Here is a 24,168-nt window from a genome sequence, read left to right on the forward strand (position 1 = left end):
ATTCATTTAACTAACATTTACTGAGCCATTTACTATTAGTCAGATACAATGACACGTTCATTAACCTACAGTTTCTTATATTAACAAGTATAACAATCTTGTGAAATAGGTACAATTATCCTTATTTTATTTTATAGATAATGAAACTGAGATGGAAAGAGGTTAAAATAATAGCCCAAATTCGCACAGCTACAGGTATTAATAAAAGGATTGGGATTCAAACCCAGGCAGTTTCAGTTTCTAATACAGTCACTATGTCTTTTTAAAAATCAAATAAATGTGTTTATTATACTTACATTTTTGAATAAAGACTAAATACTACCTAACATGAAACAATTAAAACAAGGAACAATTCAGAAAAAGATTAGAAGTTTATTTCAAATAAAAGTCTTTTGGTCTTCATGACCTAATATATGAAGCATGATTCATTTATACAACTCTGCAATTTTAAAAGTCTGGTATTTCTCACCAGGAAATCGGGGTCTGTGAATTTTTGTACTGACTTATAGCAATAACCAAAAAAGGTTTTACATAAAATCACTGTTTTGAGTAGTAATAGCTAAATATAAGTTTAATGCACTGGATTGTTCACTGTTCACCACTAAAGTTGATTAATAAATGTTAATGTAATGCTAATACTGATAATATAGCAGTTATTACTTGAATGTATGAAACAGCTGGAAACTAAAAACAATGACATAGAATACATATGTCCCTTGACAATATAGTATGCCCTCACAAAACACACTTTGCTTCATTATAAGAACTGTTGCAAAAAACAATTGTATAATTATTTTAACATGAAAGAGTGAAACTCAAAATGATGAAGTCATTATAGAAGAGAAAGTCACTGTTATTAATTGTTAAAGGATATAACTGCTATTATAGTCTTAGAAAACAAGAAAAATTTGTGTGTATTTGTGGAATAAAGAAAACAACATAAAAGACTAGATCAAATCAAAACTGAGACTCCCAAAAGAGAAAATATTGTGCTGATAATATTTAAGACCTCTGCCAAAGAAATATTAATATCTAATTTCTATTTTTAAGGTTTGCTATTCGCTTTTTTACATCTCATCTAATTATTGTTCTTACACTGATAGAGATGACAATGTAAGGAATATGAGGAATTGAACTAGATGCCAGAAAAACAAATGTACTGAATAGTAACACCTTTTAAATGCTACAATGGCCAAAATTGATTTCAAAGTTATGAAGCCATTACATGAACTATATTAGAATGCATATAACGTCTCTATTTCAACTGCTTAGATTTATTCTTGCATATGTGTTTAAGAAAAATATGTTTAAAATTTTCTTGTAACTCAGAAGAAATAAAGGAGATAATTACTATTAGTGCTTCAGAAGAGCACAACTTTGGTCTACCTCATCTTATTAACACTCTAAGGAATAGGTAGAATTGGAGATGACTTTTAGAAGTATTATAAACATTGTTTCTATTTAAAGTTAATATTACTTTCCTTTCTGATTTAGCATTTCACAATCCTTTCACTATTAACCTTCATGCTTTCCTTTAAAGAAAATATACTTCTCTAATTATGTGGACAAAAGAGCCATTCATATTTTTTAGTGAATGACACTAAAAAAATGAGCAAAACTAATATATATTATTTTCCTGGACTCACACCAAGTCAAATAGACATGTAACCACAGGAGCATAAATCAGCCTGAATTCTACGATCTATAAGAAATGTACTGCCAATAACCAGGTAACTGTGGTAAAAGGAAGAAATGCAGGACTTGTGTAAAGAAGACCTGGTTAAAGTCCCAATTCGGCCACTCTGCCATGTTAGGTATTTAGTTTTTTTAAACATTAGTTTCCTCATATATAAAACAGGGATAATAAACACGTACCTCATGAGGTATTAAAATTATGAATGGGAAGGCACATATTAAAAAGCTCAGTAAGCTGTAAAATGGCAAGGTATCATTATTATTATGCATTAATTATATATGTCATATCATTCTAGATATTTTCAAAGATGTTCCAAGCTATCCTGAGAATGAATAAAAAAGAAAACTGATTTACCCACTTAAATAGTAATATCACTTTCCTACAATTAATTTTCTGACTAGATTACGAGTATGTTAATAATTATGGCAAATTTAAAATCTAATTTGAAATAATTAGAGGCTGAGAATAATTACTTTTTAGCAAAAGAGAAAGTTGATAAAAATAGTATTTAAGAGAAACTAATTATTCAGTATCAAATACTAAAGACCATAAAAATTCTCAAAATCAGCTTACCACATCTTTTCTCAGGTAACAGAATAAGGCAATTACTAAAAACTAAACTTCCATCATTCAAAAAAAAAAAAAAAGAAATTCAGTTTCTTAAAAGATTTAACTTGCTAACTTCAAAGCAATATTTCAACAACTGAATATTCATTTTGGGTACTTACAGCATGCCCAAGTACTACATGTGCTATTTCATGGCCCAGAAGGAAGGAAAGTTGATGAATATCAGTCACACTATTTAAAAGCCCAGTAAAAATAAACATTTGTCCATTCTGCAGTATAAAAAAATAATGTAAGCAATTAGAACTCCATAAAAAAATAAGGATAACAATAAAAATGTGTTTGAGAACATTTACTTACTGGAAATACAAAGGCATTTATATCTGGGGAATCAACCACATGAATAATCCAATTGACCTCAGAGATCCCTGGGATATCTTTATTGCATTCAATTAGATGATAAACCACTTTTTTAGCAGTCAGGTATCGGTCATCTTTCTCAGTTAAAATATCATTTTTAAATTCTTCCATCCACTGAAAAATTTAAAAGAAAATATCCTTTATTTTCTTAAAAGAGTATTAGCTCTACAAAATGTTTACATTGCTTCATGGAGTTATATGACTACTTATTGTTGAACATTTTAATTATGTAAAAATATGCATATATTAAACACTCACATTTCTTAAATTTGAATTATTCACGCAAAGGCAATGTGGTTTCTCACAAAGGAATAAATTCTAGTAGTAAGAGTTTTTTATATAAATGGGTTGAAATCAAAATCTCACTTTTCTTTTCTATTAACCTACAGACAAATAAGATGCTAAAATATTGTATCTACTTTCCTGAGTATTCTGGAAAACACAACACTGCCTAGGGAGCATAAAGATCTCATGTAAGAAACTAAAATACAAAAGAAAATTACTTTTATAACCCACTGAATAGAAAAACACCCTACACTTAGTAAGATTAAACTTTTACCAAAAAAAGACAACATTTCATTAATTTTAAAGTGTTTTATTCACACAGAGTAAAAGGAAATTACTGAAATCTCAGAATTAATGGGCATATCATTTTCTCTACATGATGCTGATTAAGACTAGCCACCACATGAAGACACTTCTGAAGCTATATTCATGAGAGATCCTTTCAAGTATACTGAGAAAATTAAGAATGCTCTGAAAATATGACTTTAATTCCCATAAAATGTACTACTCCTTTCTTTTAAGAATCAACAAGATGGTAACCTCCTTCTTTGAGAAGCATTAAAGATTTAACTATCTTCACGATTTTATAGAACATGAATTTAAAAGTCTTTACATCAATTAGCATTTTTAAAAAGTATAACTCACCAATGTAAACAGCCTGAAATAAACCAAAAAATCCCACTATTTATTAACCCTTCTGAAGTAGATAAAACAAGATTATATGTAATTATACCACTTTATAACACCCATATAAGAACATGTGTTTGAATGTGGAAGCTAAAAAAGAAAAAGAAACAAAGATAAAGAAAGAAAAGAAATGACAAACACAGTAATACTTTGAGCATTCAGAAGGAGAGAACAGAACTGTGGTTATTAGAGAGAGGAAAGGGGGAGGGGGAAGGGAGACAGGGAGAAATCGGTTAATGGAAACAAAGAATGAGTACGTTTTGTAATGACGAATATGCCAACTATCCTGATTTGACCATCACATGTACACAAATGCTGACAGTCAACTCTGTACCGCCCAAATATGTATAATCAATTATGTATCGATAAAAAAAAAGAACGTGTTTGAATTTTCATACCAAGCAGGTATTACATTTGTAGCTTAAACAATGAAAAAGAGGTGTATCTCTATCTATAGCTATAAAAACATACGTATACATACACATAATTTTTGAAAAATTTCTTAGCAATATAAATAGTAAAAGATGAGCTAATTTAATACTAGGCCTGTCTCAATCTTTCCAGAACACTTTCCTCAAACTTGCCTCTGACTAAACTAAATTCTAAGAAAAATCACAAATCACTGTGTATACTCTACAATAAGAGATTGGTCTTATCTTGATTAAGAACAATTTTTATAGTGAAAAACCACTGTTTTGGAATAAAAAGATATAAAGATCTAACCAAGCCAAAGCTGTCAAGTGAGGATATGAGACATCAATTCAATGAATATTAATTGAGCACATACCATGTATGTGCTGTGCACTGTAGACAGGATGATCTTGTGCTCAAGGAACTCACTAGGGTACAAAATGTTTAACTACCTTAGTTATTATACTTTCCAAGGAGTTAAGAGTTCAGAATTCCAACATTATTTTGTATTCAAAAAATATAATAAATTGCCAACCTTGATATTTGGAAAAAACTATCTTATTCTACTTGACTTTCCAGGTATAAAAATTCTGACCACATATCTATTTAGCCAATAAATATATACTAAGCACACTTTGCACATTGTGCTGGTACTTAAGATAAAACAATAAACAAAACAGAAAAGATCTCTGCCTCCATAGAGCTTAGTCTAACAAGAGAAACAGACCAGCAAATAAATAATTATGCACCTTCATGTAAATGCTTTGAAGGAAAAGTACAGTTTCAAAGAGGGGAAAAAAAAAAAAAACAACACTAGAAGACCCAACCCCAGCATAGCAAAGCGCTGGGCACAATCGCAAACAAGATGGTTTATATTCAGTCTGTACGAAGGATGCACCCTAGCATCTGATCTAGTCACCCTGACCAACCCAGTCTGAATGATCAAGGAAGGCTTTTCTGAGAAAGTGACATTTAAGGTGACATATGCTAAGCAAGAGTTAGCTGGGTGAATGGGAGGAAAATCAGCATAGGCAGTAGGAATACTAAGTGCGAAAGGTTTAAGGCCTTTTGGTAAAAAATGCTAATTTCATATCAAAGATTAAAATTAAAAAGCAGTGCATCTTTTGTATTTAAGAAACTTTCCTGCTTTGAGTGTTATATAAAGCAATCTAATTGAAAACAATTCTTACTACTTACTGCTTCATATTCCAGTTCTGATAAAAGTCTGAAATGCTCTTTCCCCAATAATAGTAGCTTGCTCCTTCCTGTGACTGGACTCACTTCCAGGTGAGTAAAATAAAACACTATGAATAGCAATCCAAAACTACTCAAACCAAGGAATAACTTCCATTTATTTTTCTTTACACTTTCTTTAAATAGTTCCTTCTTGTTAGGAGGAAGTGCCTGCCACCATTTCCTTATGCCCCTAGAGCAAAAAGAAAAATTTGAAGTTCTGATAATCATAGCAGCACAATCAACTTATCACCAAAACTCAAAAGTATATGCTAGAATTTTATGTCATCAAACATTTGAATTTTTATATTTCTCTGTACAGATGGCTTTTTAATTTATAAAATTCTTGGCTAAATGATCAAAAAGCAATCAACTATGTAAGCTACATTTAAAAATTCTAATGCTCATTTGAATCTTCTTCTTTAGCTATTTTAAGGATAAATACTAAATGAGCTATTTTACAACTACCACTAGTTAACATTTATCAACTATGCAAAGTACTCTTCTAATCTTACACATATGCCATCTCATTTAATCCTCATCATAAACCTGTTACAGAACAAAAAATTGAGACACAGAGAAGTTAAGCAATTTGTCCAAGGTCATAGAGGTAATAAGAGGAAAACCAGACAATGAAGGCAATGACATTCCAGTCTGACCACTTAACCACTTAATAGGGATAAAATGCCCAAGTGAACATCTGAGGGGTTATAGTACAATAAATCTATACCTTTAGCCACTATTCTTCCCACTGCTTCTCAGACTTCTGGCACAATCTGCCAGTGCTTCAGCATGGTGAAAGGGAAACTACCTCAGCATTGATTTTGGAAATAAATAGTGCTCAACAGTACAAACTCCACTATCTTCTAGAACATGAAAAAGGAGAGGTAGTAAGAAGATCATAAGCAATGTAAATATGGAAATGGGAGATTTTATAGATAGCATCTGAGGAGGTCCAATTTTTACCAGGCAACAATACTCTATACTACTTAGCAGGGTTTACAAACATCTTGACAAAAGCAATGTTTTCATTACTGGAACAAGAATTTTTCCTCGTGAGTTCATCTGTAAAATCACAACAAAATCTTAACATATATATATATCATTCTCATGAAAAAAATTTATTTTACAAAATAACTTCTTAAAATCATCTTAGGTTTGTTAAGTGACATACCTGAAATACCTTTAGACAAAGTGTTTCAATCTGAAGGGACATAAACCAAACTGTGAAGGATAATATGACATTATATTTATTTTAAACATATGCAAGACACACTGTAAAAAAAATTTTAGGTAATTTACAATAGTAACAACAACAAAAAAGTTAAAACTAAATAAATGATTTAAAAAGATTAGTACACATTAGAAATCAGAAGGAGCTATTATCCCAAGAACCTGGAGTGAGTTCATTACTTAAACTGAGAGCCAATATAGCTATATATTTTCTGGGTTTCAACACCAAATCATAAAGAAGAACACAATAAATTACAAAGTAGAAGTTCTCAATTTTTGAGAGAAAGCAAATTGGGTTAGATAGTATGGAAGTAAGAAGAAGGCAAAAAGGAACTTCATAGTTATCAAACTTTATGAGGAGACTGATTATTTCTTCAATCTACATGAAACAAATAAGAAAAAAAAAGGTTAGCTGTAAAAATATTAGTTATTATAAAGGACCACCACAATAAAGATGTGCTGGAAATAGAATAGAAAAATAAATAAGTAAATATTACTGGTTTAAGAGTTAACTTGCCACCTCAGATTCTACAAACGGAATCTGAGTAAGTACTGTTCTGACACACTCAGAACAGTACTTACTAAAAAGGAATATTAGTAAGTACTGTTCTTACACATGGGTTATAACCAACACTTCTGATTCTTCTTATTACCATAAATATAAAATCTTTTTTAAAATGTCGATATAATATGTAAGAATAACTTTTTAAAGATCACATTTCTATACCACAAATTAATATACAGTGAATTGTTTCAAGATTATTAAATCATACATAACAAAATTAGGACCTACTGTTTAGAAACTTAATTTTGAGTTAAATGGGGTAGGAAGCAGATCTAACATGTTCTAAGTATAGTTTTACAAACACAAAAGATTAACTTACTTTTAGAAGTTAGTAAAAGTTAATATAAAATGTTAATGCAAAAAATTAATAAAATACAAAATATATTTTTTAAAAAGTATTTTACCTGCCTACGATGATTGCAAGTAGCTTCTGCACTGGTTTAAGAATGATCAGTAAGAGAGGAACTGGAGCAGCTTGAAACCGGGGAGAAGTGTGGAAATTCCTTACAGCTCTTAATGGAGGATAGCTTAGAGGGCACAATACTGAAAGAGCAGGAACTACTAGAACTTCTTTTATCAGTAGCTGTCTTGAAAAAGACTCATTCCATGCAGCACATTTGCGGGTAATCATCCAAATTTCCTTACTTTTCGTACTTGAGAGGCATCCTGTTCTTTTGTTACTAAAAGTCCTATAGAAATGAAAGTTTCCAGGCAGAAAAGCCAACCTATTACACTGATTTACTCCCAGTCCTTGATATATATTTACTATATGATTAATTTGTACTTGAGGACAGTCCAGCGAGGTTACTGCTAGTGTGTTACATTTTCTCCAGTTGGCCAGTGAATTAAATCGGAAGAAAACACAGTTTCTAATCGCAAGCTGCAGTCCACAGATGAAGCTCATCTTTCTTTTGCTTGATTATCTAGGACACAAAAAACAGACTATAAATATCTGTGGGAAACATTTATTTACAAAACTGGGATATAACACTTATGCAATAGGTGTATCAGTTGCTCTGCCTTTAACACAACTCAGATTAAATTACCCTGAGTTTCTACTCATCGCCCCTACAGCAATACCTTTCAGCAATACAAACCAGAGGAATATATAATATTACTTTTACTGTACAATGTGTACTTTGGAAACTTGAATTTTTTCATTTCATTTTTTAATTTTAGTTAGGGAACAGCCTACTTTTATTTTAACAGCAAATTATTTGGGAAATAAGAAATAGATTATATAAAAACAACAGTAAAATTATATCAGTAGACAGTAAGTGGGGGGAATAAGCATGTAATGAAATAGTAAAATCTAACATAAGATACACTGGACATTAGGCAGTGAAAGACAGTGATCCCTGAGAGATAGGGAACAAACAAGACGCGACCTATAACTGCCCTAGCTTACTGCCTGGGGAGAGTTTCCAGACCACATTGTAGACAAGGTAAATCTAAGTAGAGCCCAACAGTCTCCCTAAATTGAACAGATGAAGCTGGGAGTTCAAACAGACCAAGGTAGCTAGAGCTTACAGGACAGAGTACAAGAGAAGAGAGTACAGAGAAGACAGAACTGCACAGAGAAAGAACTCAAGAACTCCAGATATCTGTAGAGAATCTCCCTCTCATATTCAACTGAGTCCTACAAGGGCATATGTGTTTAAAAAGAAAGGGTGGGGGCTCACATAGGGCAGGGTATAGTGTCTATTCCCACCCATCAAAGTGGAAAACATAATTCACGGACACTGGGTATAGTACTCAGAAGGGTTTTGGCTCAGTCTTAGAGAAAAATTAATCCTAGACTGAAAGCTGCTCTGGCCCCCCTAAAGGGGTCTTAAAGTTAATCTGTAACTTAATTTTTACAATTACAGTAAATAAGCCTTGGGGAGGGGTTTTGCAACTCTGTGAATATCTGTTCCCCTCTTATTTCAATTTATTTTATCAGGGCGGGTCATGGGGTAATTATGTGCTGGGTGGGATAGGGAGTCTCATGACTGAGGAGTGGAAAGTAACAGAGTGTCCTCTGCAGGGAAAATTGAGTTGGTCTGGTTCACAGGCCTGACCTTACTCTGTTTTTCATAACTACATTCCACATGTTTAAAAGCTAAAGAAAATTTGAGCATTTTATATAGAAATATGGAATATATTTCTGAAAAAGACATACACTGGACTTTTAGACAAGAAAACTACAATATCTGAGATAAAAATTACACTGAATGAGACTAATCGCAGATTAGACATAGTAGAAATAAAGACTTGTGACCTTGAAGACATACCTATAGACACCATTGAAAATAAAATGCAGAAAGAAAATAGACTGAAAAAAAGTACACAGAGCATCAATGAGGTGTGGGATAACTGTAAGCCGCCTAATATCTGTATAACTGGTGTCCCTGAAAAGAGAGGGATAGTAGTAGACCCCCCCAAAAAACTTGAAATAATGGCCCCAAATTTTCCAAACTTAATGAAAACTATAAACCCACAAATCCAAAAAGTTTAATGAACCCCACACTGAAGAAACACAAAGGAAACAACTGTAACGCACATCATTATTCCTTAAAATCAGGAAACAGGAAATCTTAAATTTGACATCTTAGATTAAATGAATAAATTTTTTGAAAAACACGAACTACCATAGCTCACTCAAGAAGAAATAAATAACCCAAAGAGCCCTATACCTATTTTTGAAATTGAATCTGTAGTTTAAAAACTTCCCACAAAGAAAGTTCCAGACCCAAAGGGCTTCACTGGAAAATTCTACCAAATATTTAAAGAATTATTACAATCCTACAAAAACTCTAATAAGAAACTGAAAAGGAAGGAACAGTTTGCAATTCATTCCATAAGACCAGCATTACCCTGCTACCAAAGTCAGAAAATTATATTACAATAAGACTATAAAGTAACATCCCTCATAAATCTAGATACAAAAATTCTTAACAAATTTTTAGAAAATCTCGCTCAAGTATAAAAAGGGTAATAACTCATCATCACCAAGTGAGGCTCATCCCAGGAATGCAAAGTTGGTTAAACTTTCATAAATCAATTAATGTAATTCACCCTATTAACGGACTGAAAAAGAAACACCACATGATCATCTCAATAGACAGAAAAAGCATTTAGTAAAATCCAAAATTCATCCCTAATAAAAACTCCCAGTAAACTAGGAATAAAAGACATCTACCAAAAACCTATAGCCAACAGCACATTTAAAGGTGAACGACTATACTTTCCTCCTAAGATCAGAAACAAGGCAAGCATGTCCACTCTCAGTATTCAACATTGTACTGGGGGTCCTAGTGAAGGTGAGAAGGTTGCTAAGGGGGAAAGGGGAAAACTGGGAAAAGGGGGAAAAGACGGGGAGGAAGAGAAGAGGGAGAAAAGAAAGAAATGGCATCCAGACTAGAAATAAAAAAGTAAAACTGTATTTTTAGATAATATGATTATCTATATAGAAAAGCCAATAAAATTTACAAAAAAAGCTACTAGAATAAGTGAGTTTAGTAGGGTGGCAAGACAGAAGATCAATATACAAAAAAAACTGTATTTCTATACACTAGCAAGTGATAAAAGGCCAGCCCCCTTCCCCCAAAAAGAACATACTCTATGATTCCAGTTCTATAATACAAACTGCAGAAAAGGCAAACTAATCTATAGTAACAGAGAGATCAGTGACTGCCTGAGGATGAGTAGATAAAAACAGGCAGGAGAAGGGATTACAAAGAGTTGGGGGTAATGACTATGTTCACTATCTTGACTGTGATGCTGGATTCACAGATGTACACATATGTCAAAACTTATACTCTACATTTTAAATATAACATTTGAATATTTTATGTGTTTACTGGAACCAACTGAGGGTTCCTTCTATACATTACAAAGCCAAATTTACCAATTCTCAAAAGTGAATCAGTTTCAGAAGATATGTCATTATCTCTTCAGTGACTTTAGAATCCAAAAGATCTCAGCCCATATTAGTCATTTCAATTCCATCTCCTTAATGGAAGCCCTTCCCAGGCTCTGCAGCCTTAAGGTGTTGATTACTACCCACCCTCTAGTCTCTGTGTCTTATTTCACTACCAACCCCTCCTCCTCCAGTTTATCCCCCAAACTAGAGCTTTTCTAAAATGCAGATCAGACAACGGAATCCTACCCCACAATTTACAAAAAATCCTAACCTGCCAAATACTATGCAGTCATTTAAAAGATGGAGATCTGTGTCATGACAAAGAGACAGGCAAATTTTAAAAATAATAATAAATGCTACTTGCAAGAACTCTGTATAACAGGGGTAGCAAACTCAAATGTCTAAAGAGGCACTGTGCAACAGAACTTTCTGCAATGATATAAATGTTCTGTATCTGCGCTATTCAATACAATAGCCCCTACATGTGGCTTCTGAGCACTTGGAATGTGGCTGGTATATATGAGAAATAGGATTTTTAATTAACTTAATTCTAATTAATTTAAAGTTAAATGGCCATATGTGACTAGTGGCTACTGTACTGGACAGTGCAGGTTTGTAGACTCCAGTCAGGTGAGTATCAGCAAAGCCATGCTGATGTGAACACAGATTCACACACATCTATCTAAAGGAGTGCAACAAATATAATTTGAGCTTAATGTGGCCAAATGTTTCAAAACTTTGAAAGCCAGAAATTCAGATTTTATGTGAAATTAATTTTAAAATGTTGACAACCTATTCAAAAAGAATTTTTTTTAACCTCCTTGACCAGTCATTGACAAATTCCATTCAGTTTTTGACCTCTGAATTGTATATTATTCATTCTGCAAATACTTAATGCCCACTACATGCTAGACACCACTCTGGGTGCTGGGGATACTGCAGAGAACAAAACAAAAATCTCTGCCCAGTGTGAAAAAAATATTAACAATAATATATGCTAGCATATACAAAAGGAAGATAAACCAAACTACTCATAATGATTATTTTGGGTGGCAAGATAGCAGTTATGAGGGATTATTAGTATTTCCATCTTATGTACTGCTGTACAGTTTAAATGTTTACAGGATGTATTACTTCTGTGAGACTTTTTGCGAAAACCATTTTTGTAATTTTCATTGGTTTCCTATCAGCTTCAATAAACTCCTTCATATGGCAGACCAGGCCCTCCTACTACTCCTCCAGGCACCTTCCCCAACACTCCTTTACTCCATTCCTAAACTCCAGACCTCCTGATTTACTTACACCGCTCAGAAAAAGAAAGCTCTAATCTCTATGCCTATGCACATCTATTTACACTGCTAAGCTCTTGCTCATAAGACAAGTAATCTCTCATGATTGCATGAAAATTTTGTATTCTGATACTGACAGTATCAGTAAAAGCCCTAAATAATATATGGTATATAACTAAACCATTATTGTTGGAGTGAGCAGGACTGAAGCCATGTTGGGACTTAAATTCGCATGGGCTGTAGGCAAATTTTAGAAAGTTTTTTTCTTGGCATGCATTTCTATGAGTTTCCTGTTTTCTCATGGTTAGTTGATATTTTGAACCTTGGTTAGGGAGCAAGATGACATTATTTATGTGAATGTAAAGCTGTTTTCCACCCATCCCGGACCTGCAGGTTTGTTTGTACTATCCAGACACTGGGAAACCAAGAAAGACATCAATAAAGCTATGCTGATTCCACCCCTCCAGCAGGACCCTGAGATAACAGCAAGGACAGGAGCAGAAAGCAGAGGGATTCTTGGTGAGACTTTGCACCTGAGACATTGCATGAAGCCCCTCCCTCCTGCTTTTCATTTCCCACATTCCCACGTTCCATTCCCTTGCCCCCCTGTTTTAAAACCTCTCAGTAACTGATACCTTGAGATGGCTTTAGTCTGACCACTCTCCTTCAGGTTTACATGAGAGATGGGCTACCAAACATCTCTCCTCAGGTCACTGGTATTCCTAAATAAAAGTTGATTTCCATTTTCACCAACATTTGGCTTTTGAGTGGTTTGCTTTTGAAAGGGGGCAGGCAGCCAGACCTGTGTGCCAGGTAACGATGATCATTTATATCACTGACAATCAAGTGTCATTTAGAATAGAAATAGTGCCTGATATTTTTTAACCCTTGGTTTATCCTTAAGAAAGGGTAAAGAATTGGGAAGAAATCTATTTATACATTTTCAAAGAGCCAATTACTAGACTACACAACACTTAAGAAAGAATCAGTGCTGACTCCTCTTCAAAGAATTGTGGCAGGTCAACAAACATAGCTGGCAGACTTCTAGGATTACTAAATTAATGATGTGAGAAAATTAAACAATTTGGATTGCTAGCCTCTAAAAACATTTCAGATCCTTAATTCTTTAAGTACCATCTCAGAATGAGCAAGTATAGCACTCACTAGCACTCACAGCTGAAGCCTGGAAGACAGTTTTAACAACTCTTGCTGAAAATGACTATTTCTTCTATAGTTTCTATGGAAACATCTGTCAGATTGGCAAAAATAGGACATGTACTTTAAAATAATCATTCAAGCAAAGTACACACGATGGAAGGCTTTAAAAAAAATTATAAGGCAGCAGATTTGGTTCTTAAGCTTCCAAATGTCAGACTACACCCCTTCACCCTGGCTCAGAATGAGGGATATGAACCTAAATCCTTTTAGTGAGGATTATATGGTAGGAGACACTATAACTGATCAACTCCTGAATTCCAAATGAGGTATTCTCATCTCCCTGGACGAAAATTTCTCGTTGAGGACTGCAAGGCACAATAAAACTGTTGCTCCGTTTTACACAGCCAGTCAACATTCAAATAGTACTAAAACTGATTTTTGTAGATAAGTTTAGGAAGGAATAATTAAAACGCCCTAGCACTGTTTAGACAGGAAATGTATTTTCACTGCGGAGTTGACGCAGGAAAACTTTTCTAGTTGAGACGGAGGGAGTAAAAGACAGGGGCTGACTCTCAGAATCTGCCGTAGGTGGCTGGAGGAAGTTTCCCAGAAGCGAAGGCGTCAGGGTGAGGTCCCCAACACTGCGTGAGTAAGAAACCCTACTTTAAAAAGATCTGCTTAGAGGAAAGGCTAAGGCGGAGGGAGAGGTACATCCCGGGAAACACGGACACCGTGCCCGTTTACGGCTCCCGCGCCGCCCGGGCAGCACCTGGGCCGCCGCATCCCCGGCCTGTCCCCGCGACACCCGGCGCTGCCCCCGCCCGCCCGGCGCCCCTCGTCCCTCCCCACCCCGGGCCTCGCCAGCCCACCCCGCCCTGTCCTCATAGGCCCCGCTCCTCGCCCCTGCGCCCCTCAAAGTGAGGCACACCCCAGCGTCCACATTCTGCCCCCTCCCTTCAGCCAGGCCCAACCCGGAAAAGGAGGGATAAGGCGTCACCGTGAGGACAGAACCCAGCAGGGGCGAACGCGATGACTTCTCCGACCCGACCAAAGCGCACGCGCACACCCCACCGGCAAGCCCCGCCTCCTCACTTCCTGCCCTCTGCCCGGGCTTGAGCACCTTTCGCTCCGCCCACACCGGGCAGTCAATACACCCGCCCAGAGGCGTCCTCTCAGCCGGCTCCGGATCCTGCGCGGGCTGTGGCGCTCTAGTGCCCTCGTGTGGCTGGAGGAGGAATGTGACCCTCGGCTGGGCCGCTTGCCTGGAAACAGCGTCCTTGTGCATGTTTGGTACTTGCCTTGGCTGAGTTGGGTCGTCTAAAGAACGATCCAGACGAGGTTGTGCCCGTAGTAGATTCTAAGGCAAAAGACACTACTGGCCAAGACGAAGAAGACTTGAGGGCTGCCAGAAGACTAAGGGTTCTTGGTTCTGAAGCTGCGCTCAGCTTTCACATGACTTCTGGAGTGACACATTTTAAGAAAGGTGAAGTATAGCTGGAAGTGTCTGGAAGTTAGCTGAAAATAGCTGGCTACAAAATGATGTGTATAGTATGCTTCATTGATTCACCAAAAAATGTTTCTTGAGCACCAGCTGCGTTCTATCTGCCAGCAGTGAACAAGACAAAAACACGACTTTCATGGAGCTTATATCACGATGAGGAAAGAAAGACAATAAACAAGTGCTCAAATAAATAAACCAGATATCAGATAATGCTGAGAAATACAGTCCCACATTCGTTTATTATATTTATACTCTGTCACAATGAAAACCATCTCAAAGGATATAAACACTAAACAATTTTAGGTATCTCTTTAAGGAGATTTATAAGTGATTTTTTCTTTTATTTTGCTTATGTGTATTTTATAATTTGCCTTTTACTTTGAAGGGGATATCCTAGCAGATCCCTAACTACTAGACCCCTAAAAACTGAAGTAGCAGATCCCTTAATCTTCACCGGGTTTGTCTCCCAACCTCTGGAGTGCATGTGTCTTACCAAGGTTTCCAGCATGCTAGCCACCTCTTGCCCATACTGCTTGATTAGTATAATGTCATCAGTGTAATAGATGGGTGTGATGTTCTGTGGAATGTCCAGGTGGTCCAGATCCTTTTGGACTGGACAAAGCCATTATGACAGAGCCATACTGGGCTACTACTCAGTTAAGTCTGCAGTTGCAGTAGTCTATAGTCATTCTCCTGAGTCCATCTGGTTTCTGAAGGGGCCAGACTAGCAAATTAAATGGAGATGTGACAGGGATGACCACCCCTGTGTCCTTTAGGTCCTTAATGATGGCATTAATCTCCACCATGACCTCCCATCCCCTTGGATGAAATATTGGTTTTGATTTATTATCTTGACATGGGGAGAGGGCAACTTCAGAGGCTTCCACCTGGCCTTCCCCACCATGATAACTCAAGGTCAAGGATCTAATGTGGAGGTTGCTCCAGTTACCCTATATATACTCCCAATTATATACACAGGGACTGGGGAAATGGCCACTGGATGAGTCCATGTACCCAAGACTCATTGAAAGCAGAATGTTATCTAGGACTCTGCTTATTACCTGACCCCCGTAAGCCTCCCACTTTCAGACGGACCATGATAATGCTTTGTTTTTCTGGGTAATGACTCTTTCCCCAAAATGTAGTCAGCCAAGAAAATGGCCATAGACCAAAGGGTAATCATTATAGTAAGTATTTTTTTCAGTGTTGCAGGGTCCTTCTTCTTAGGGACCCAGCAACCTCTTCTAAAGATTGGCTCAGGTCTGAGACTCAGTAAGGAGCATGACTTTTTGTTGGGGCAACCACCCTTGGCCTTCTGCCCCTCCATTCTGTCTTTCTTCTGGTTGTGGATGTTAAGTAGCACTCTTGTTGGCTGCCCATCTATTTTTCCCCCAGGGATACCATGTGCTATTAAGTATCTCCACAGCCCTCTGTGGATCAAGCCCCCTTGGCTGCTCCTCTGCCCTTGCCAAGTGTTACATTAATTACATCCTTCAGGCTTCTGGTGGTTAAAGCCACCACCTGGCTTCTGTTACTTCAGGATCCTATCATCTCCACGGATATTGTCAAGCCCAGCCCTGTTAATCACCTCTCTTACCATCATCCCTGGCCTGTAGAGGAGAGCCCCTCTGAACTTAGTGAAGCTGGTGCCCCTCTCACCAGTGCACTTCCCATTGCCTTAGTATATGGTGTGTCCTCTCTGCCTCCTGAGGAACACAACCATATGTCTGGTCAGTCTTCTTGCTCCACACAATAAATTCATTTCAACAAGCCCAGTTCCCTCAGCTCCTTCTGTCCTTTCTCTACCATCTGCAAGGGCAATTCAGGCATCCCCGCTTCACTTAGCATGGACCATGGTTTTCTCCCAGCTTCAAAGAGTTGCCTAGCAGTGAGTTTGTCACATCTCCTTGCTAGGGTCCCATACCCAAGAAAGTGCCCCCAAGTAGATGAGTTTTTATTTACCCAGTCTATGTTCCTGCCCAGCTTGATCGAGCACCCTTAAAAATTTAATCCCAGGAGTCCTCCCCTAGCTCCTGCTGGTACATGCTAGTTAAATCTTGCAGCTGCTTCATTATGCAATCTCTTTTCTCCCTTAACGGGCCCAAAAGTGTACTCAACTGAGTAATGCTGGGATTTAGCCCTACTTATTGCCATGGGGGATATCTCAGAGGAGCTGGGGCAGCTCCTGAGAGGGAACCTGTTGCCTTGTGAAAAGCACCATCTTTCCCTCTTCAGGGAATCATTATCTCTTACTATAGAGGGGTCAGCTACCACTGTAAGCCCTGAGCATCTGCAAGGCCACCATCCTCAGGGATTCCATTCAGATGTCCCATTCCATGCTTTAAGGTCCTAGGTTTTCCCAACCAGAGACCAGACCTACCTTGTCTAAGCATTTAAAAATCTCTGAGATCCTGTGACTCTTACTATCAAATCCTGTTTTGCTCCTCTGCTGCCCACTCCTCCACTACAGGAGGTGAGAGCCCCTTTGTTACCTACCAAGGAGACCCTCTGACTCATATTCAGCCCTAATTGTTTACTAATGGCCTTCAGTTTCTTGTTATCCCACTCAGGGCATCAATACAACATAGCAATAGCCAGCAGACAACACTGTTGTTCAGACATTGCTTTCCCATATCTTTCAAATGCCAAATCATCACACCTAAAATGGCATTTCTCTCCTTGGGGTCATTTTCCCAGGTCACTGTCACTGAAATCTTCCACAGCTAGGACAGTATCTTGTGCCAGAGACTATCCGCACCCCATATACCACTCAGGATGGAGATTTCTTTGCCAGCTGGGCAGTTTGTGAGTCGTCAGTGCCACTTGTCTCAGTTCAGGTGCTCATCTAAGAAGCAGATGCCAGGACGGGATCAGACGTGCAAGATATTTCCTGGGTGGAAACTGGGACAGATAATAGGGAGGAAGTGGGAAAAGGCATGGAAGGCTCTCAGACCATGATGCAGGTCTGACATTGGTTAAAGGAGAGAGAGAAGGAAGGAAGATTGGGTAAGAAGAGTCTCAGGTTGTAGCACTGTTCTAAGAAGGTTTTGGAAATGGGGAGTCCTTGAGCCAAATTACCTGTTAGAGGAATCCCATATCTCACAGAAATGGACATACACTTGTGTTCACACCATGCTCAGTCACTGGCTAAGCACAGCCTCAGAGGAGCATGAGTTTGTTGTAAATATGGTGGAGGACCCAGAAGGTCAGGAGCAGGGCTGTCGGTTATCTGTGCTCCCCACAGCAGATCTGAGTAGCACATTTCCACAGTCACAGCATCTGGAAGATTTAGAGTTTGAATAAGTCTCCTACTCTGACGATACATCTTCCTTGTGCTGCCCTTTGGAAAATTCTTTAACCAACATGCTATGGATTGAATGTTTATGTCCCCCAAATTCATATGTTAAGCCTGACTCTCAAATGTGATTGTGTTTGGAGATGAGGCCTTTGGGAGGTAATTAAATAATGAGAAAGGAGCTATCATCAATGGCATAAGTGCTTTTATAAGGGGATGAAGAGACCAGAGCTCCCTCCTTCCACCATATGAGGTTACAACAAGAAGGTGGCTATCTGTAAACCAGGAAAATGGCCCTCACCAGAATCTGACCATGTTGGCACCCTGATCTCAGACTTCAGAGATGAGGGAAAAAAGCTTGTTGTTGAAGCCACCCAGTCTGTGGTACTTTGGTATAGCAACCCGAACTGACTAGCACGACATGATCGAATGACATTCTCAGAATCAACATTATTATATTGGTTTTCTACACTTGAACATTTTGTTTTTGTCAGATTTCTAAAGCTATTTGCTCCATGTGGATTCAGCGAACTGACAAGAATAATTTCCTTTGGACAAGCCCTTGGAAGAAGTGCTCCATTTTGAGCATAGCTTGATGAGGTGTGAGTACCTTTTGAGGATGCTCCTTACTGAGCATTCACAGTAGGAGAGTTGCCTGAAGGGTCACACTAAAGAACCTGTCCTGTGACAACATCACTGGGGTTAGACCTTTGGGTATTAACACTCATAGTAGATCCCCATTAACTGAGGTATTCATTCCAGCAGCTGCCTTCCTCCCTAGAAATTTCCTTTGGTCAAAGACACCTGCCTCATTCAAGAATATGCCCTCTCCCCAGGGACAGCACACATCCAACAACCTGTCAATCAGGGGTACAAAGTCCCATCCCCTGTGCTTCAATTGAAGACAACCCTGCAGGCCCATCCCTCTCCAGGGCTCACCCCGGGATTGCCTGAGAAGGTCCATTTCTCCCTCCACTTGGTCATCTATCCTTTACTCACTTACAGGTGTTGTTCCTGAGGACTCTCTCCAAAAACCCTGCACACAAAGATTTGTCTCAGTTTGTTTCCAGGGAACCCAACCTAGAACAACTCAGTTTTCTCCAATGGAAAGCCACTTTGATACAGAGTATAATTTGTACCTCCTATAGAAAGTGCTCGAAGCTGAATACTTAGTTTAAAGGAGAGTACTCTGAAGAATTATGAAGCAAGACTTGTTTTACAACAGGTTTAGACAGAAGCTCAACATACAATAATCAGATTTCTGCTGATCTAGATTCAGGTTAAGAACCAGGTGAAATGGCCACAGAATTTGATAAGGGTCACATATATGGTAGGCTGCAATGTATTGATGACACTTTGACTGAAGTGGCCTTTCACATTTCTTGGATATATGCCAGGCATGACTGTTCAAGATGGTTGAAATGACTAGTTGTGAATTTGATATGATCCCAACATAGAAAATTTCAGCATCCTCATTTACATGTTCTACTCCAACAGAAATTATCTCAGCGTTTTCTTCATCCACATGTTGATTTCCTTTACTTTCTTCTGTCATTCCAGACCTTCATCCCACATAACATGAACACATCTACCATTCTAAAATTATTTTTTTGCTTGAAGAGAATGGTCAAACTAAGTCCCAGCATGTTATTTTACAATTTGCCACCTGGATTATTATCGCATGAGCTTCCTGACCCGTCTCCCTGCTTCCAGCCTTGTTCCTTTTGTCTAAACAGCAGCCACGGGCCAGCCCCATGGCTCACTCAGGAGAGTGCAGCGCTGGTAGCGCCCAGGCTGCGGGTTCGGATCCTATATAGAGATGGCCGGTGCATTCACTGGCTGAGAGTGGTACAGACCACACCATGCCAATGGTTGCGACCCCCTTACCGGTCAAAAATAAATAAATAAATAAAAATAAAAAAATAAACATCAGCCACAAGGATCCAGTTCCTGATGTTGGGTGCCAGAATAATTCAATATTGCTCTGCAAAGTCCAGATGGAGCCAAAGGGAAGAGCCACAGCTTGGACACATCCTTGCTCACTCCACAGAGATCAGTTCTTCAAAGATTCTAGTTGAGCACTTTATGTGTCAGTGCAAACTATTATTTCTTTATTGCACAATGCACGAGTAAAATATTAGTACCACAGAAAAGAAAAATGAAAAAGAGAAAATGACTCTTAACCCCATTCTCCCAAAATAACCACTGTTAACATTTTGACATATAACCCACTTGAAATGTAAAAGTAAAATTATTTTAAATACTTAAAACGTTGATAGGATGAAAGATTCCTCACTGTTGTTTTAATGTGCATTCCTTGATTCCTAACAAGGTAGACACTTTTTCTTGCTTATATGCTGTTCGGATTTCTTCTTGAGTAAATTGCCTGTTCATGCCCTTAACCATTTTTCTATAAAATATTCATTTTCATTTTATTGACATAAAAATTTTTCATACATTTAAGAATTGTCTGTCTTTTATGTAGCAAACATTTTCCCCATTTGACATTTGTTTTTTAATTCTATTGGTTTATGTATACAAATATACCTAATTAAAAAAATTTTTTTTATATTGACAAATTGATCCATCTTTTCATCGTAGTTTCTGCCTTTGAGATTATACTTAAAGTCTATCTGAAACCCAAGGTTATATATTTACCAGTATTTTCTTCTAGTACTTTAATGACTTTGTTCTTTCTTAAATCCTTTAAAATCTCTAATCTCCCAGGAACTTTTTGTGGATAAGGTAGGAGAGAAAAACATAACCTAAAATATTTTCTAAATAATTGGGCCAGTGGAGCTTTTACAAAAGATACACATACATATGTGCCCTTCCCATGGTTAGGACTACCAAGGTAACTGTTCTTGAATAATCTATCCTTTCTTAACTGAGCTGAAGTATCACTTTTGTTATGTGCTAAATTCTTATAAATACCTACATATGTTTCTGGACCTTCTCTTTTGTTCCTTGGTCTGTCTGTTCTGGCACAAGTACAAGTACCTTATTCTAATTATTGTAACTTTATAACATACATTTTATTTTCAAATATTTTCTAACTTTTCTTACACACTGACTTTCCAGATGAACTTCTGAAGAATTTTTCCAGTCCCCCTTCCCGGAAAAAATGGACTAAGTTTTTGCTTTTATTATTGTTATTGTTTTAAAACTTAGATTAATCTTGGGGGAATTGATATCTTTGTTATGTTGACTATCAATCCAAGAAACTGGCATGCATCTCCATTTATCTAGGTCTTCTTTTATATCTCTCCATAAAGTTTTACTGTTTTATTATATGGGTCAAAGCAGTATATTTTTTAAAAGAACTATAAACTTTTACTTCTTAAGATTACAGAATCTCAGAGCTGAAAGGGACTTAAAAATCACCTTGCACCCGTACCCCATCTGTTGCTGAGTCCCCCTCCAAAACAACCAAAGAAATGAGGTATATTTTTTGTTCTTTTTTTTTAAACATAATGATGTTATACTACATGTATTTTCTGCAACTTCCAGTATATTGCTTGAACAACATATCTTGGAGAAATTTCTATATCGACACTTATAGATCAACTTAATCCGTTTTAATCATTGCGTAATGTTCTATGGAAAGGATATTTCATCATTTACTTTATTATTCCCCTGTTGATGGACATTTAAGCCATTTATTTATATTGTTTTGCTGTTACAAACAACTCAGCTCACAACCTTGAATTCTAAAGTCAAAATCCCCAAAATTCTAGACCACACAGCCATGGCCTGCAGGGTCCCCTTCCTCAAAAATCACCACCAGGTGGCACACACCTGTTCAAAGAAAGGCATTTCTTTGGCTTTCCACAGTGTCCTTCAATTCTGTTCAACAAGCTTTTATTGAGCATGAATTATATAGTAAATACTGGGATTTTTAGATTTCTAATTAATAAGCTTTATTTTTTAGAGAAGTTTTAGGTTCACAGCAAAACTGAGCAGAAAGTAGAGAGGGTTCCAATATACTCCCTGTCCCCACATGTGCACAGCCTCCCTCAACACCCAGAGTGGTACATTTGTTAAAATTGACACATCATTAACACCCAAAGTCCATAGTTTACTTTAGGGACATTTTTAATACACTAATTTTGATACAATAAACAAATCCATTAATTGAATAATGTTTATGGAGGGCAGAATATGTGCTGGCACTGTGTAGAACCTAGGGCTCCAGGGAGAATTAGTAATCCCATACTCCTGAACTTCAACAATTCCCGAAATAAAACATGGGCCATTACATCGTGGTATCCATTTATTTATAAGCCCCAGGCAATTCTTCATCCATTAGACCAATATATCAGGCAGCACATTCCCAATAATTTGGATAACCTCTTAAATTTAAGATTTCCATGCTTATATTTTTCGCTCTCACACATGCTACCCTTCCTGTGTAGAATGCTGTCTAATAGGGAGTTTCCTCAGAGGAGACCTTAAGACAAGGATTCAAGTGCAAGTAATTTATTTGGGAAGCGATCCTAGGAAGCATCAGTTGGGATGTAGGAAGTGAGGGAAGGAAAGGAAACCAACAGAGGATGCATTAACAAACCAGTTACAAAACAAACTAGTTACAAACGAGAGCAAATTAAGTGTAGTCCTTCTAAGGAAGGCAGGCAGACTGTGTAAAACAGGCCTCAGAGTTTTCCATTCCAGGGATTAAGGTGCTGGATAAGGGTCCTGCCAGTAGTGTTGGTTGAGGGCTGTCCCGGGGGGTGATTAACTCTGGCACTTCCAGCCTCTTGCATGTGCAGGTAAAGTGGGCTCCTCCAGGACAGAGAAAGTCTCGAGCAAAGAACTTCAGGTACAGGCAGTTGCATATTGGACCGACATGTGAAGAAATATGGGCCAGACATCAGCATGCAGAGAAATGTGAGTGGACACCAGTGACATGTGCTATAAATGCCTTTTCTAGCATCTCCTGGTTAATTCACTCTTCAAAACGCAGGGTGAACACCCACTTGGCAAGTCTTGCATGTATCTGCACCACATCTGGTGAGTTGCCCCTCTTCTATATACCCACAGCACTTTGTGCTTATGTCATTCCTGCTAAGAGCTTCTAAGCGGTGGTGCTGAGACCCAGGTTGGCCTGACTCCAAACCCCAGGCTGAAACCACTACATCAATGTAAGTGAGCCCCTTGGCTTATAGATGTGTCACTCCAGTCTCTGCTTCCATTGCCCTCTTCTCTGTGTCTGTGTGTCTTCTCCCTTTCTTATAAGGACACCAGTCATTGAGTTTAGGGCCCATCCTAAATCCGGGATGATTTCTCCTCAAGATTCTTAGCTTAATTAACATCTTTAAAGATTCTGTTTCCAAATAATGTCACTATTCAGAGCGTTTAGGTGACATGAATTTTGGGAAAACACTAATCAACCCACTACATGGACCAAACAGACCAATCACACCAATATCATATTAGGTCATTGAAGGAGATAAAAATTCCTCCTTCTGGCTCTTAAATTAGAAGATTATGAGACTGGGCTACTGGTAGGTATCTTGCTCATGATGAGGAGAAAGCTGGACTAGAAAATGAAGCCAAGCCAAGAAAAGAATAAAGATATTAAGAAGTAGACCAGCTGAGTAGGCCTATATCTATTAAAGAAATTGAATCAATGATTAATAACCTTCCAAAACAGAAAGTACCAGGCCCAAATAGGTTCATTGGTGAATTCTACCAAAAATTTAAGGAAAAAATTATACCAATTCTCTACAATCTCTGTAAAAAGATAGAAACAAATGTTTTACTTCCTAACTCATTCTGTGAGTACAGCATCACCCTATTACAAAAACAAAAGACATTACAAGAAAAGAAAACTACAGATCAATATTTCTCATGAACATAGATGCAAAAATCCTCAACAAAACATCAGCAAATTGAATCCAACAATATGTAAAAAGAATTATACACCA

At 37.5% G+C, this 24,168-nt stretch overlaps 1 protein-coding gene across 4 annotated transcripts in view; it reads right to left on the reverse strand.

Annotated features, from left to right (window-relative positions):
* OMA1 (OMA1 zinc metallopeptidase) overlaps nucleotides 1-14,525 on the reverse strand; it is a 61,887-nt gene extending 47,362 nt beyond the window's left edge. For 3 of the 4 annotated variants that reach the window (XM_063105227.1, XM_063105225.1, XM_063105228.1), the window contains exons 1-5: nucleotides 14,443-14,525; nucleotides 7,499-8,017; nucleotides 5,261-5,489; nucleotides 2,621-2,794; nucleotides 2,425-2,532 (exon numbers count right to left, since the gene is read on the reverse strand). In XM_063105227.1, the coding sequence (XP_062961297.1) occupies nucleotides 2,425-2,532; nucleotides 2,621-2,794; nucleotides 5,261-5,489; nucleotides 7,499-7,998 (1,011 nt within the window). In that variant the 5' untranslated portion in view covers nucleotides 7,999-8,017; nucleotides 14,443-14,525. Of the gene's footprint in view, nucleotides 1-2,424; nucleotides 2,533-2,620; nucleotides 2,795-5,260; nucleotides 5,490-7,498; nucleotides 8,018-12,922; nucleotides 13,001-14,442 lie in introns of all 4 variants that reach the window. The other variant, XM_063105226.1, reaches the window with a different exon arrangement.
* Nucleotides 14,526-24,168: the final 9,643 nt, after the last annotated feature.

Source organism: Cynocephalus volans, chromosome 8 (assembly GCF_027409185.1).
Source record: "Cynocephalus volans isolate mCynVol1 chromosome 8, mCynVol1.pri, whole genome shotgun sequence".
In the NCBI taxonomy this organism is placed as follows: Eukaryota; Metazoa; Chordata; class Mammalia; order Dermoptera; family Cynocephalidae; genus Cynocephalus; species Cynocephalus volans.